Source organism: Pristiophorus japonicus, chromosome 14 (genome assembly GCF_044704955.1).
Source record: "Pristiophorus japonicus isolate sPriJap1 chromosome 14, sPriJap1.hap1, whole genome shotgun sequence".
Taxonomy (NCBI): Eukaryota; Metazoa; Chordata; class Chondrichthyes; family Pristiophoridae; genus Pristiophorus; species Pristiophorus japonicus.
Window position 1 is genome coordinate 86,406,721 of NC_091990.1, and position 16,284 is coordinate 86,423,004.

General features: G+C 45.3%; 1 protein-coding gene across 1 annotated transcript in view; it reads left to right on the forward strand.

Moving 5' to 3' along the window:
• The window catches only part of LOC139279616 (CD44 antigen-like), a 159,269-nt gene that overhangs the window by 41,180 nt on the left and 101,805 nt on the right, over positions 1 to 16,284 (forward strand). Inside the window, exons 2-4 of the mRNA XM_070898730.1 lie at positions 6,117 to 6,282; positions 10,314 to 10,453; positions 13,630 to 13,758. Coding sequence (XP_070754831.1) covers positions 6,117 to 6,282; positions 10,314 to 10,453; positions 13,630 to 13,758 — 435 coding nt within the window. The remainder of the gene's footprint in view (positions 1 to 6,116; positions 6,283 to 10,313; positions 10,454 to 13,629; positions 13,759 to 16,284) is intronic.

The following is a 16,284-nucleotide window of genomic DNA, read 5'->3' on the forward strand; positions in this document are numbered from 1 at the left end:
CATAGAATTCAAGAGCAGGGAGGTTATGCTTGAACTGTTTCAAACACTAGTTAGGGCACAGCTAGAGTACTGCGTGCAATTCTGGTCACCAAATTACAGGAAAGAAATGATTGCAGTCGAGGAAGTACAGAGGAGATTTATGAGGATGTTGATTGGACTGGAGAATTTTAGCTATGAGGAAAGATTGGATAGGCTGGGTTTGTTTTCTTTGGAACAGAGAAGGCTGAGAGATGACCTTATTGAGGTGTACAAAATTATGAGGGACCTAGATAGAATGGATTGGACGAATCTATTTCCCTTAGCAGAGGTGTCAACAACCAGGGGACATAGAGTTAAAGTAATTGGTAGAAAGTTTAGAGGGGATTTGAGGGAAAATTTCTTCACCCAGAGGGTGGTGTGGATTTGGAACTCACTGCCTGCAAGGGTGGTAGAGGCAGAAACCCTCACCACATGCGCACTTAAAGTGCCGTAACCTACAGGGCTATGGACTAAGAGCTGGAAAGTAGGATTAGGCTGGATAGCTCTTTGTCAACCTGCGCGGACATGATGGGCCGAAATGGCCTCCTTCTGTGCCATACATTTCTATGATTCTATGAACTCTAATAGTGAGTTAGGTTCAAGGTTGATTATCTCTAATAGTAGATGATTGGGGTCAGGGGACAACTGGAGAGTTGTGTTCATAACCCCATTAGCTCCGATAATGCAGAGTTGAGCCGTGGCACTGTCTAGACTGGCTATTTGGCTGCAGTATCAGTGGGAGTCAGGACAACTATTGCCTGGCAGTTATCAGCATGAGAAAGATGTGATGCTCCTTTTGAGGTTATTGTTGCAATTTCCAAGGTGTGAATGAAGTGTAACTAACCTGAAACAACATGAAGCTAGACAGTGAACAGAAAGAGGCTATTCCCCCATGTAGGTCTTGAGCCAAGTCCCAGCCAGTCCCCACCCGTCAGATAGTAACATTAGAGAGCAATGATGAGTGGGATCTCAGTCAACCTTCCCCCTCTCCTAGCAGGATGAATCAATTGAATTGCCTTGCACAGAGAAGAGATCAAACTTGGGATCTATTAGTGTGTGGCTCACTATCACAACTATTAGGCACCATCAGAGCGACTGACCCATGACCCAACCGTCCACTATCAGAGCCATTGACCCTTGACCCAACCATCCACTATCGGAGTGAATGAGCCTTGGCACAACCGTCCACTATCAGAGCAAATAACCCTTGACCCAACTGTCCACTATCAGAACAAATGACCCCTGACCCAACTGTCCACTATCAGAACGAATGAGCCTTGACCCAACCGTCCATTTTCGGAGCAAATGAGCCTTGGCCCAACTGTCCACTATCAGAGCAAATTACCCTTGACCCAACTGTCCACTATCAGAGCAAATTACCCTTGACCCAACCATCCACTTACAGAGCAAATGACCCTTGACCCCACTGTCCACTGTCAGAGAAAATGGGATCTGAACCTTTTTGAGTTATCAGCTGAGCCCTGAGAACAAGACAGCACTACAATTTTTTGGGTTGGCTTTTTAAATGCATGTTTAAATTTCTTTGTCGCTTTATTTTCTTTTAAATATGCACATTGCAAGATCACAGTAATGGGCTGAGTGTAGATGTAACAAATGATAGGCCACAATCCAGCAGGACAGCCTGTTCCTAAATCTGCAGACTGGGAACGTTTGCACAGGGACAATATTGTGACCTGTATGCAGCACATTTATGTTTGTTCTCAGTTAATCTTCATAAAATTGATCACAGTCTTGAGACAGATGTTAATCAGTGGCATAGTGAAATCACGTCAGGAATTTGCACATCTCTCAGTTTATAGGCCCAATGATGATAGACCAAATGAAGGTATTCCTTCAAACGATTCTGTTGCTCCATACTAAGGAAAACATATTGGGCCTGAAAACCCACGATACTGCTCGAGTCACTGTATTCCAGCCCCATGCCCAAGCTCAGACCCAGTCTCAGGCCCAGCCTCAGGCCCAGTCTCAGACCCAGACCCAGGTCCAAGCCTAGACCCAGTCTTAGGCCTAGACTCAGGCCCAGTCTCAGGCCCAGTCTCAGGCCCAGTCTCAGGCCCAGACCCAGTCTCAGGCCCAGTCTTAGGCCCAGTCTCAGGCCCAGTCTCAGGTCCAAGCCCAGACCTAGTCTCAGGCCCAATCTCAGACCCAGTCCCAGTCTCAGGCCCTCAGTCTCAGGCCCAGACCCAGTCTCAGGCCCAGTCTCAGGCCCAGACCCAGTCTCAAACCCAGTCTCAGGCACTGGCCCAGTCTCAGGCCCAGATCCAGTCTCAGGCCCAGTCTCAGGCCCAATCTCAGGCCCAAGCCCAGACCCAGTCTAAGTTTCAGACTCAATCTCAAGCCCAGCCTCAGTCTCAGTCTCAGGCCCAGTCTCAGGCCTAGACTCAGGCCCAGTCTCAGGCCCAAGTCCAGACCCAATCTCAGTCTCAGGCCCAAGCTCAGACCCAGGCTCATTCCCAGTCTCAGGCCCAGACCCAAGAATGCATTTTTGGAGACATTACTGAGGAAATCCTGCCATTGCCAGCATCCTCCATTCAGTTAATATAATGATGATATCATCACAGCAAGGTTATATTTGTGATGTAATTGCTGCAAAACTTGTGGAATTGACCTGTCATTGCTCTGTATTTTGTAGAAATGCCTGGATTATATAACATTGCTTTGAAAGAAAGAAGGAAAGGCGCCTTTCATGATCTCAGGATGTTCCAAAGCACTTTACAACCAATGAAGCACTTTTAAATTGTTGTCACTGTTGCAATGTAGGAAACAAAGCAAGCTTCCACAAACAGCAATGTGATAATGAGCAGATAATCTGCTTTAGTGATGTTTGTTAAAGGATAAATATTGGCCAGAACACTGAGGAGAACTCTCCTGCAAATAGTGACATGGGATCTTTTACATCCATCTGAGAGAGCAGATGGAGCCTTGGTTTAAAGTCCCATCGAAAGACAGCACCTCCGACAGTTCAGCGCTCCCTCAGCACTGCAGTGGAGTGTCAGCCTAGATTGTGTGCTCAAGTCTTTGGAGTGGGACTTGAACCCACAACCTTCTGATGCAGAGTTGAGTGTGCTACCAACTGAGCCACAGCTGCCACCTAGTGGTTTTGGGCAGAAGCTGCACCTGCCCTCCTGGCTTGGAATTTGTGAGGCAAGTTAGCTGGGGCGGAAACCCAGCGGACCTAGTTCTGCTGCAAATTCTGACTGCTGTTCGTCACCATACCTGAATTCCACCCTCCCGAGGGGCCTGGAATATCTGGGCAGATTTCGTTGCCCATAGGTGTGAGAGTTAGCTGAAGGCAGTCGGAATATAGTTGCACTGCAGGCAATTTCCTACGATGCACTTTTCCAGCCCGACTGGAGAACTACTTCTCTTCTGCCTCCAATACAATTGTTTTGTTTTTTCAAAATGAATTGAAGAAAAGCTATAGGACAAATTTCAAACGATTAATTGCGGCAATGTTTTTTGAATTTTTTTCCCCAAACAATGGGGCTATGTTTGTGTATACATGCGAGAGAGGGGGGAGAGAATCAGACCCACTTCAAGGAGGTAATTGAAGCCTAACCTGACAGGCAAGCTTGGGTCCGATGCCCATTTTATATCCCGTCCACTTTACTCTCCATTGAAAGATGAAACAACTTGCATTTATATAGCGGCTTTCACAATTTCAGGAGGTCCCAAAGCGCCTGAGAGCCAATGAAACATTTTGAAGTGTAGTAATGTAATAAATGTGGCAGGCAACGTTGCACAGCAAGCTCCCGTGTTTTTGTTAGTGATTCTGGTTAAGGGATGATTGTTGGCCAGGGCACTGGGGAGAATTGTGCTGCTCTACTTCGGATAGTGTCACGGGATCTTTTACAGCCTCAGGACAGACAGGGCCTCAGTTTAACGTCTTACCTGAAGGATGGCAGTGCAGCAGTCCATCAGCACTGCACTGGAGTGTCAATCTGGATTGTACGCTCAAGTCTCTGAGTGGGGCTTGAACCCACAACCTTCTAACACAGAGGTGAGAGTGAGCCATGGCTGAAAAAAGTGGAGAGTAAAATCAGACGGGGTGTAAAACAGAGTCTGACCTGTTTCTGCCCCAGCAGCTTAGGTTAGTATGTGCCCCCAAATAGGACAGTGCTGATTAAACGCCTGTGGCACTTTCCTTTATCGTAAAGCTTTGAATAGTTTATTATTGACACCTAACAGTCAGATTGTCTCTGTGTGCAGAGTAGCCCAGTCGCCATCGCGATTTGCTCGCTATACATTATGGTCAATGTAGGGCTAAAGTGAAGGCAAACTGCCTTCCCAATACTACAATTCAACTCCATATCACCTCACCACCTAAATGTACCAAAGAGACTGGGCAAGGGGCTAACAATGTGCCCGAAAATTCATTTGTTGTCAAAAGTTATATCAAAATTAAATTTAACAGCACCTGACAAAAAAAGAAAAAGGGTAGCAGACATTAACGTTACCAAAACATGTTGCTATCTTCAGATCGTTCTTCAAACACATCCTCAGCCTATTTAATATTTCATTTTAAAACGGAGCTGGAAGGTGTCCAGATCAGAACGTTGACAAGAAAGGCTTGCAGCAGTGGCAGGTGTCTGGAGGCCTTAAAGTAATTTCCTCTTGTTAAACTTCAAGGAACATTGATTATACTGTACCAGTACTGGGGAACGTTTATAATTGTTTAGGCTGTACCAGAACCAAGCCAGTATTAAGGGAACTTCTTTAATTCCTCACTCTGTACCAGTACAATCCCAGTAATAAGGGGTCAGCTATAATCGCTCATAATGTATCATTACAATCACAGTACCCAACTTTAATGCTCTACCTATTAATTGTCACCCTGCTGTATATCATGAGCTTTAGATCGAAAAACTGAGAACATCAAGAAGGGAACATGTATAAGGTACAGAATTGTGGAACCGTACAAAAGGGAGCGAGAGAACGAGAAAATGAGTTGGGTACAGCGGAATGCAGAAACCACAATAAGGAAAGTGTTTAGGAACATACAGCAAGCAAAAGAGTGGAAGTCAATTTAAAAAATAGAGAGAGGGGTACAGAAAGAATTAAAGGGAGAGAACGGGGCAACAAATTGGTTACAAGAAGAGAGAGACAATTTCCTTTTATCCATGAACACTATTACTGGTACGTACTAGTATACAATAACATAAGAACATAAGAAATAGGAGCAGGAGTAGGCCATTCAGCCCTTCGAGCCTGCTCCACCAATCAATAAGATCATGGCTGATCTGATCATGGGCTCAGCTCCACTTCCCTGCCCACTCCCCATGACCCTTGACTCCCTTATCATTCAAAAATCTGTCTATCTCCACCTTAAATATATTCAATGACCCAGCCTCTACAGCTCTCTGGGGCAGAGAATTCCAAAGATTCACGACCCTCTGAGAGAAGAAATTCCTCCTCATCTCAGTTTTAAATGGGCGACCCCCTTATTCTGAAACTATGTCCCCTAGTTCTAGATTCCTCCACGAGAGAAAACATTCTCTCTGCATCTACCCTGACAAGCCCCCTCAGAATCTTATACGTTTCAATAAGATCACCTCTCATTCTTCTAAACTCCAATGAGTATCGGTCCAACCTGCTCAACCTTTCTTCATAAGACAACCCTTTCATCTCAGAAATCAACCTAGTGAACCTTCTCTGAACAGCCTCCAATGTAAGCATATCCTTCCTTAAATACGGAGATCAAAACTGTACGCAGTACTCCAGGTGTGGTCTCACCAATACCCTGTACAGTTGTAGCAGGACTTCTCTGCTTTTATACTCTATCCCCCTTGCAATAAAGGCTAACATTCCATTTGCCTTCCTGATTACCTGCTGTACCTGTATACTAACTTTTTGTGATTCAAGCACAAGGACCCCATGTAACAATGTTGGATAACATAAAAAAATGTATATTTGCCTCAGTGATCAGCAAGAATAGGGTCTGAATGCCAAGCACAGAGAGCCTGAAGATCAAGTCCCGACACACCTGTACCAGTAGCGTGTGTTAAGAGCAGGTGTAGGTGTGAAATGAGAATGATCAGAAGCAGTAATGCTGTGGGGGTTCCATTTTGTGTTGCCAGATGTGAAGAAAGAGTGCGGGCACCATGGAATCATTCAGATGGAGTCAGGTGGGCGCTATCAATTGGACTTCCGGGCTGCAGCAGATCTGTGCCAGTCCCTTGGGACCACCCTAGCAACACTGGGACAACTGAAGAGGGCCCAGGCAGCAGGCTACGAAACCTGCAGGTGAGGACACATCCGAGTGAAAGCTCAACTCCTTGGTGGACGAGGGATGATCTTTTTTTCAGGACCGGAGACTGGCATAGTCAGTCTGCCCTCTGGTGGCGGAGAAAGACACTGTTACCAACGTTACAAAAGCACCAGGGCTCAGCAGACTGATTCAATACTGGGCTGGATTTTCGGTCTCCTGCCGCACTAACGGTAAGCACTTCCAGGCGGGCAGCCAGCTTCCAGCACCCCGCCGGGATATTCGGAGCCGGTTTCGAGGGGGCACGGAGCATTACTGCCCGGAAGTGGTGAGCCGGTGTGCCATGCCCCTGGTTGTGACACCGGCTCGATACGTGGATCATGTCTGACCCTTAGTGCCCTGCTGGGAACGCCTGTGAGGTAAGTATTGTCGACCTGAGGTAAGTGTGGATTGTCTTTTTTGTGTGATTTATGTTGTGGTGGTGTGAATAATGTAACTGGGAATGTTTTTGGTGGTTTTTTCCCCGGATTTCTCCCCCGAATTCTCTCTTAGGGCGCTCCAGGGCCGGCTGTTTAGCTCGGGATTTTCACTTGCTCAGCCGGCGTAGCGCCCTAACAGAGGTGTGCAATGCCTCCCTTAGCTCTCCGCTCCAAACTCGGCCCTGCTGATGAGTTTTGCGGTGGTAGATGCAAACCATTTTCCGGCGCAACGTTTACCACTCTGCCCGGGACACCATCCCAATGGAGGCGTGACCAAATTTCTCCCCCATTGACTTATGACTGGGGCTGACAACTGTGATAGGCATCATCACATGACCCCCACACTCCCACCATTGGTCTATCCTCTGTCTTACCACGGCCAATTGGAAAGCGAACAGACTCTTCGTTATCCAATTGGATTAATCTCAACTGCCAGTCAAACAGCCTTGTTTCCCCATCTCTAATATTTTTACAACTAATAAATGAAAATGTTCATATAAAATGAAAAGCCCACACCCATCAGGATATCTTTTAAATCATAGAATCATAGAAGTTTACAGCACTGAAGGAAGCCATTCGGCCCATCGTGTCCGTGCCAGCCGACAAACAGCTAACCAGCCTAATCCCACTTTCCAGCTCTTGGTCCGTAGCCGTGCAGGTTACGGCACTTCAAGTGCACATCCAAGTACTTTTTAAATGTGGTGAGGGTTTCTGCCTCTACCACCCTTTCAGGCAGTGAGTCCCAGACCCCCATAACCCTGTGAGTGAAAACATATCCCCTCAAATCCCCTCTAAACCTCTTTCCAATGACTTTAAATCTATGTCCTGGTTGTTGACCCCTATGCTAAGGGAAATAGGTCCATCCTATCCACTCTATCTAGGCCCCTCAAAATGTTATTCACCTCAATAAGGTCTCCCCTCGGCCTCCTCTGTTCCAAAGAAAACAAACCCAGCCTATCCAATCTTTCATCATAGCAAAAATTCTCCAAACCAGGCAACATCGTTGTAAATCTCGTCTGTACCCTCTCTAGTGCAATCACATTTTTCCTGTAATGTGGTGACCAGAACTGCAGGCAGTACTCTAGTGTTTTATACGGCTCAAGCATAACCTCCCTGCTCTTGTATTCTATGCCGGCAAATAAAGGCAAGTATTCCGTATGTCTTTTTAACCATCTTATCTACCTGGCTTGCTACCTTCAGGGATCTGTGGACCTGCACTCCAAGGTCCCTTTGTTACTCTATACTTCTCAGTGTCCTACCATTTAATGCGTGTTCCCTTCTCTTGTTAGCCCTCCCCAGATGCATTACCTCACACTTCTCAGGATTGACTTCCATTTGCCACTGTTCTGCCCACCTGACCAGTTCATTGATCTCGTCTTGCAGTCTGCAGTTTTCTTCTTCATTATCAACCACACAGCCAATTTTAGTGTCATCTGCAAACTTCATAATCATACATAGAAAATAGGTGCAGGAGTAGGCCATTCGGCCCTTCGAGCCTGTACCACCATTCAATATGATCATGGCTGATCATTCAACTTCAGTACCCCATTCTTGCTTTCTCTCCATACCCCTTGATCCCTTTAGTCATAAGGACCACATCTAACTCCCTTTTGAATATATCGAATGAACTGGCCGCAACAACTTTTTGTGGTAGAGAATTCCACATGCTCACAATTCTCTGAGTGAAGAAGTTTCTCCTCATCTCGGCCCTAATTGGCTTACCCTTTATCGTTAGACTGTGACCCCTGGTTCTGGACTTCCCCAACATCAGGAACATTCTTCCTGCATCTAACCTGTCCAATCCTGTCAGAATTTTATATGTTTCTATGAGATCACCTCTCATTCTTCTCAATTCCAGTGAATATAAGCCTAGTTGATCCAGTCTTTTTTCATATGTCAGTCCTGCCATCCCGGGAATCAGTCTAGTGAACCTTCGCTGCATTCCTTCAATAGCAAGAATGTCCTTCCTCAGATTAGGAGACCAAAACTGTACACAATATTCAAGGTGTGGCCTCACCATGGCCCTGTACAATTGCAGTAAGACCTCCCTGCTCCTACACTCAAATCCCCTCGCTATGAAGGCCAAAATGCAATTTGCCTTCTTCACCACCTGCTGTACCTGCATGCCAACTTTCAATGACTGATGTACCATGACACCCAGATCTTGTTGCACCTCCCCTTTTCCTAATCTGTCACCATTCAGATAATAATCTGCCTTCCTGTTTTTGCCACCAAAGTGGATAACCTCACATTTATCTACATTATACTGCATCTGCCATGAATTTGCCCACTCACCTAACCTGTCCAAGTCACCCTGCATCCTCTTAGCATCCTCCTCACAGCTCACACTGCCACCCAGCTTAGTGTCATCTGCAAACTTGGAGATATTACATTCAATTTCTTCATCTAAATCATTAATGTATATTGTAAATAGCTGGGGACCCAGCACTGAAACTTGCGGTACCCCACTAGTGACTACCTGCCATTCTGTAAAGGACCCGTTTATTCCTACTCATTGCTTCCTGTCTGCCAACCAGTTCTCTATCCATGTCAATACATTACCCCAATACCATGTGCTTTAATTTTGCACACTAATCTCTTGTGTGGGACCTTGTCAAAAGCTTTTTGAAAGTCCAAATACACCACATCCACTGCTTCTCCCGTGTCCTCTGTGCTAGTTGCATCCTCAAAAAATTCTAGAAGATTTGTCAAGCATGATTTCCCTTTCATAAATCCATGCTGACTTGGACCGATCTTGTCACTGCTTTCCAAATGCTCTGTTTCTTAGCGCTATGTAGGCACATAATTTGGAGTTTCCAAAGTCTGACTGGAACTTAAATAGCTGGGTCCCCTTGCATTTATTATAAGCACACTGGAGATGGGTAAGAGGAGGGAGAGATTTCTGATTCTGAGTGACAGCAGATGGTTCAAGCTGTCTTCCCTCAGAACAAGATTAAAACTGCCCTAAATTCATAGTCAATGGGCCGGGAGACATTCACCACATTTGGGACAAGCCCTTTTCCCCATGGACCCTCATAGAATCAGAGAACTTTACGGCATAGAAGGAGGTCATTCAGCCCATCGTGTCTGTGCTGGGTGAAAGAGAGCTATCCAGCCTAATCCTACTTCCCAGCTCTGGGTCCGTAGCCCTGTAGATGACAACACTTCAAGTGCATATTCAAGTCATTTTTAAATGCAATGAGAGTTTCTGCCTCTTTCACCCTTTCAGACAGTGAGTTCCAGACCCCCACCATCCTCTGGGTGAAAGAAATTCTCCTCAACTCCCCTCTAAACCTCGACCCAATTACTTTAAATCTATGCCCCTGGTTATTGACCTCACTGCTAAGGGAAACAAGTCCTTCCTATCCACTCTATCTTGGCCCCTCATAATTTCATACTCCTCAATTAAGTGTCCCCTCAGACTTCTCTGTTCCAAAGAAAGCATAGCTAAAGTTCTCTAGCCCTGGCAATCAGATAGAGGAGACTTTCACCACATCCATTTAGGTTTCACTAATCTGAATATTGAGGACTGACTGGCTTCCCTCATTCATACTCTACTCTTGCTTGCTCTACTTTGCCTTGCTCCACAGATACGGGTGGATCCAGGATGGTCTCATTGCCATCCCTCGCGTGATCAGTCATCCCGTTTGTGGAAAAAACTTTGTAGGGGTCTACACAGTTCAAAAGCCACTGACCAAACTATACGATGCATTCTGCTTTAATGTGACAGGTATGTGAAATTTCCTTCTACCATGATTGATAAAATTCTCCTGGTGGGAATTTACTTTATAGGGATCTGTTGGAGAGACGCCTTCATTATACAGGGATCTGTTGGAGCGACTCCCTCATTATACAGGGATCTGTTGGAGCTACGGCCACATTATACAGGGATCTGTTGGAGCGATGCCCGCATTATATAGGGATCTGTTGGAGCGACGCCCGCATTTTACAGGGAACTGTTAGAGAGACACCCTCATTATACAGGGATCTGTTGGAGAGTACCTCATTATATAGGGATCTATTGGAGAGTTCCTCATTATACAGGGATCTGTTGGAGAGACGCCCTCATTATACAGGGATCTGTTGGAGAGACGCCCTCATTATACAGGAATCTATTGGAGAGACGCCCTCATTATACAGGGATCTATTGGAGAGTACCTCATTATACAGGAATCTGTTGGAGAGATGCCCTCATTATACAGGGATCTGTTGGAGAGACGACCTCATTATACAAGGATCTATTGGAGAGTACCTCATTATACAGGGATCTGTTGGAAAGACGCCCTCATTATAACGGGAACTATTGGAGAGTGCCTCATTATACAGGGATCTATTGGAGAGATGCCCTCATTATACAGAGATCTGCTGGAGAGATGCCCTCATTATACAGGGATCTATTGGAGAGTGCCTCATTATACAGGGATCTATTGGAGAGATGCACTCATTATAGAGGGATCTGTTGGAGAGATGCCCTCATTTTGCAGGGATCTGTTGGAGAGATGCCCTCATTATACAGGGATCTGTTGGAGAGATGCCCTAATTATACAGGGATCTGTTGGAGAGGTGCCCTCATTATACAGGGATCTGTTGGAGACATAATCTCATTATACAGGGATCTGTTGGAGAGATGCCCTCATTATACAGGGATCTATTGGAGAATACATCATTATACAGGGATCTGTTGGAGAGACTCTCTCATTATACAGGGATCTGTTGGAGAGTGTCTCGTTATACAGAGATCTGTTAGAGAGACTCTCTCATTGTACAGGGATCTGTTGGAGAGACGCCCTCATTATACAGGAATCTGTTGGAGAGACTCCCTCATTATACAGGGATCTGTTGGAGAGATGCCCTCATTATAGAGGGATCTGTTGGAGAGATGCCCTCATTTTGCAGGGATCTGTTGGAGAGATGCCCTCATTATACAGGGATCTGTTGGAGAGATGCCCTAATTATACAGGGATCTGTTGGAGAGGTGCCCTCATTATACAGGGATCTGTTGGAGACATAATCTCATTATACAGGGATCTGTTGGAGAGATGCCCTCATTATACAGGGATCTATTGGAGAATACATCATTATACAGGGATCTGTTGGAGAGACTCTCTCATTATACAGGGATCTGTTGGAGAGTGCCTCATTATACAGGGATCTGTTGGAGAGACACCCTCATTAAACAGGGATCAATTGGAGAGTGCCTCATTATACAGGGATCTGTTGGAGAGACGCCCTCAATATACAAGGATCCGTTGGAGAGATGCCCTCATTATACAGGGATCTATTGAAGAATACCTCATTATACAGGGATCTATTGTAGAGCACCTCATTGTACAGGGATCTGTTGGAGAGACTCCCTCATTATACAGGGATCGGTTGGAGAGATGCCCTCATTATACAGGGATCTGTTAGCGAGACACCCTCATTATACAGGGATCTGTTGGAGAGATGCCCTCATTATACAGGGATCTATTGGAGAGATGCCCTCATTATACAGAGATCTCTTAGCGAGACACCCTCATTATACAGGGATCTGTTGGAGAGATGCCCTCATTATACAGGGATCTATTGGAGAGATGCCCTCATTATACAGAGATCTGTTAGCGAGACACCCTCATTATACAGGGATACGTTGGAGAGTAGCTCATTATACAGGGACCTGTTGGAGAGTACTTCATTATACATGGATCTGTTGGGGAGATTCCCTCATTATACAGGGATCTGTTGGAGAGATTCCCTCATTATACAGGGATCTGTTAGAGAGTACCTCATTATACAGGGATCTGTTGGAGAGACTCCTTCTTTAAAAGAATTTCTGATGGAAACCCTGGTTATTCCAGGATCTGATGGGGGACTCCCTTGTTTTAAAGTGGTCCTGACATGGTACCATTGGGTAGAGTTAAAGGTGCTGTAGGGTGATATTCTCACCTGTGATTTCCCATGAGGTGATCTTCATGGTTCCAGTGTGGTTCCAGGTTCTTGCCAACAGGGAGGAGGGGACATCAGTGCAATGCTTGTTCATGTCAATCTTCGGCCTTCCCTAGATAACAGCAGCATTGGCAGAAGCCTAGGAGCTGATCAACCAGCTGCCCTTGAGGGGTGGCACAGACCAACCACAAGTGCAAGGGGGAAGAAAATCAAAAATGTGGTGCAAAAGGTTTGAAGAAAAATGCTATCTGGATAAAATCAAAACCTGATTCTCAATTCCCTCACACGAAAATGTAAACATATAGGAAGGTCGTTTCTCTTGGTCATTTGGCTTATTGTGTGTGTGCGCGTGCATGTGAGCGCCCATGTGTGTGTTTGTGCATGTGTACAGGCATGTGTGCATGTGTATTCGTATGTGTGGGCATGCATGTGGGTTCGCGTATGTGTGTGCACGCTTGTGTGTACGTGTCTTCATGTGTATATGTACGTGCATGCATGTGTGTTCGTGTGCACTTGTGTGCATCTGCGTCCGCGTGTGTACATGCGTGCGTATGTGTTCATGTGTGTATGTGCTTGGGTGTGTGTGTGTGTGTGTACATAATGCATGTGTGTTCATGTGTGTGTGTGTGTTCATGTGTGTATGTACATGCGTGCATGTGTGTTTGTGTGGCTTGAGTGCATGTGCGTTCACATGTGTATGTACATGTGCGCATGTGTGTGTGTTCGCATGTGTAGGTACAAGCATGTGTGTGTGCCCATGTGTGCACGTGCTTGTCTGTATTCACGTGTGTATGTACATGTGTGCATGTGTGTTCATGTATGCATGTGTGTTCGTGTGTGTATCTACATGTGTGCATGTGCATGCGTGATTGTGTGTGTGTTTGTGTGTGTGTGTGTGTGTGTACATGCGTGCCTGTGTGTTCGTGTGTGTGCACGATTATTACCAAATACTTTTTATTAATTGATTTTTCTATCATTCAGAATATGAAAATTGTGGCTCTGAGATTTCAGCATCAACTCCATATGCTACTGAGCAAGGGACAAGCAGAATCAGCAATATTCCCACCACCTCAGGGAAAAGCAGAGCCAGCAGCTTACAGATTACTACAGGTACCTCTGGAGTTTGCAGTATCTCTCTCGGCTATTCCTGGATTCCCTGTAACTGTAACTGTGTCTATTTTTACAGAACTTCCTTCTACACTGAGAACAGTTAAGCAGATAACTGGAGTCTTGCTTTCGATTACTCGATTGGCTGCACTTTTCTAAAATATCCAAATCATTGAACATAGTTTTGCAGTATGTTGCAAAGTTAAATTGTACTAGTCTAGAACTGCGATCATTGTAGACACAGTGATCTGCTGTGTATATAATGGACATTATTGGTTATTATAGACTCACAGTGATCTGTGTGTACAATGGACATTATTGGTTATTATAGACTCACAGTGATCTGCTGTGTGTATAATGGACATTATTGGTTATTATAGACTCACAGTGATCTGCTGTGTGTATAATGGACATTATTGGTTATTATAGACTCACAGTGATCTGCTGTGAATATAATACAGTAATGGTCATTATAGACTCGGTGATGTGCTGTGTGTAATGGGCACTAATCCATACCTTTTTCATCCCCAAACTCAAACATTCCAATGCTCTCTTAGCCTCCCACTCTGCACCCTCTCTAAACTTCAGCGTATCCAAAGCTCTGCTGCCTGTATCCTATCCCACTGCACGTCCCGCTCATCCAGCATCCTGTCCTTGCTGACATACATTGACTCCCCAACCTCCAGCACCTCAAATTTAAAATTCTAATCCTCATGTTTAAATCCTTTCATGATCTTGCAGCTCCCGATCCCGGTAACCTCCACCAGCTCTACTACCTCCCACTGAACTCTGCAATCCTCCCTGACCCTTCACCCTGCCATTGGGGGCCATGTCTTCAGCCACCTTAGCCTCACACTCTGGGAGTTGCTTCCTAAACCTTGCCGCCTCTTCACCTCCCTCTCCTCCATTAACACCCTCCTTGAATCACAGCACTTTGACCAAACATTTGGCCACCCTCCGCATATCTCCATATTTCGCTCAGTGTCACATGGATATAGTTAAGGGGAGGCTTGATGCATACATGATCAGGGAGGCGAGTTCTCTCCGGTGACCTGGTCAATATTTATCCCTCTACCAATATCACTAAAAGAGATTATTTGGTTATTATCACATTGCAGTTTGTGGGACCTTGTGCACAAATTGGCTGTTGCATTTCCTATATTATGACAATGACTACACTTTAACAGTACTTCACTGGCTGTAAAGCGCTTTGGGACATCCTGAGGTTGTGAAGAGCGCTATATAAATGCTCTTTCTTTCTTTCTTTCTTTCTTTCTTTCTTTCTTTCTTCCTGTCTCTTTCTTTTTCCATGGCATTTTTACTTTCTTTCTTGCCATTTCATTTTCACTTTTTTTAACTTAAAATTTTATTTATTGCCAAGTATAAAATTAACCAGAATGCATAACTTCCAATGCAAAAAAGTAAAATTACCCAGAGCCCCAATTATGTGCCTTCGATATTTTGATTTATCCTTCAGCCTTTCATGGCCTGATGATTTTCCCTCCAATATAAGTGAAGCAATATTGTGGATATCTGCAGCTTAAGGTACAGAGCCCCTGTAACTACTTGTAATCAGAGCCATTCTTCACGTGCCCGGTGTTTTAGGGCTGGGTCCGTATTTTGATGCTGTTGGGCATCTTTTGCTACTTTTCTCGGTTTGCATACAGATGCAGATTGAAGAAAGCAAACCAGATATCAAGGGCTGCTCCAGGCCAGAGTAATGCACGTGGCTTTGCACTCAATGGGTATTAGCACATCAAACCACCTTGGGTTTCATGGCTGCAACTTGCAGACTCTCAGGGGGCAGTTTTAACCTAATTCGCCCATGGGGAATCTGATGGGATTAGGTGCAAGCCTGGTTGTACATTCTGCCCGATTTTAGTCAATGGAGAGCAATATTGGACGGGTTGTAAAACCAACCGTTCACCCAAACCCATGAGTTTTCCGTCCAGCGAGTTTGGGTAAAATTACCCCATGGTCTGCTCCACCCCCAGACAGTGTATTCTAGATCCCATCCCCTTCTCCTTGAAATAACCAACATTTAACAGGACTGTCAAATTCCTAAACACTGATATTCAAATATATGAACTTCCTAGCAATTTGTAGAAGGCCCCAGGGCTGCTGGAACCGGACCTGCTTGCTAGTTGTTCATGCTTTCCTTTCTAACTGCCTCATCCCTCACAGCTTTAAGCTATTCTCACAAGCTTGGTCAATTGAAAATTTCCAAGACTGATACCGATAGGTAAGATAGATGATGGGTATGGGGATCAAGGGATATGGAGCACAGGTGGTTTAAATGAGTTGAGGTACAAGATATGTTAACATCTAATTGAATGGAAGAACAGGCTTGAAGGGCTGAATGGCCTCCTCCTGTTCCTGTGTAACAGGCTTGAGGGGCTGAATGGCCTCCTCCTGTTCCTGTGTAACAGGTTCAAGGGGCTGACTGGCCTCCTCCTGTTCCTGTGTAACAGGCTTGAGGGGTTGAATGGTCTCCTCCTGTTCCTGTGTAACAGGCTCGAGGGGCTGAAT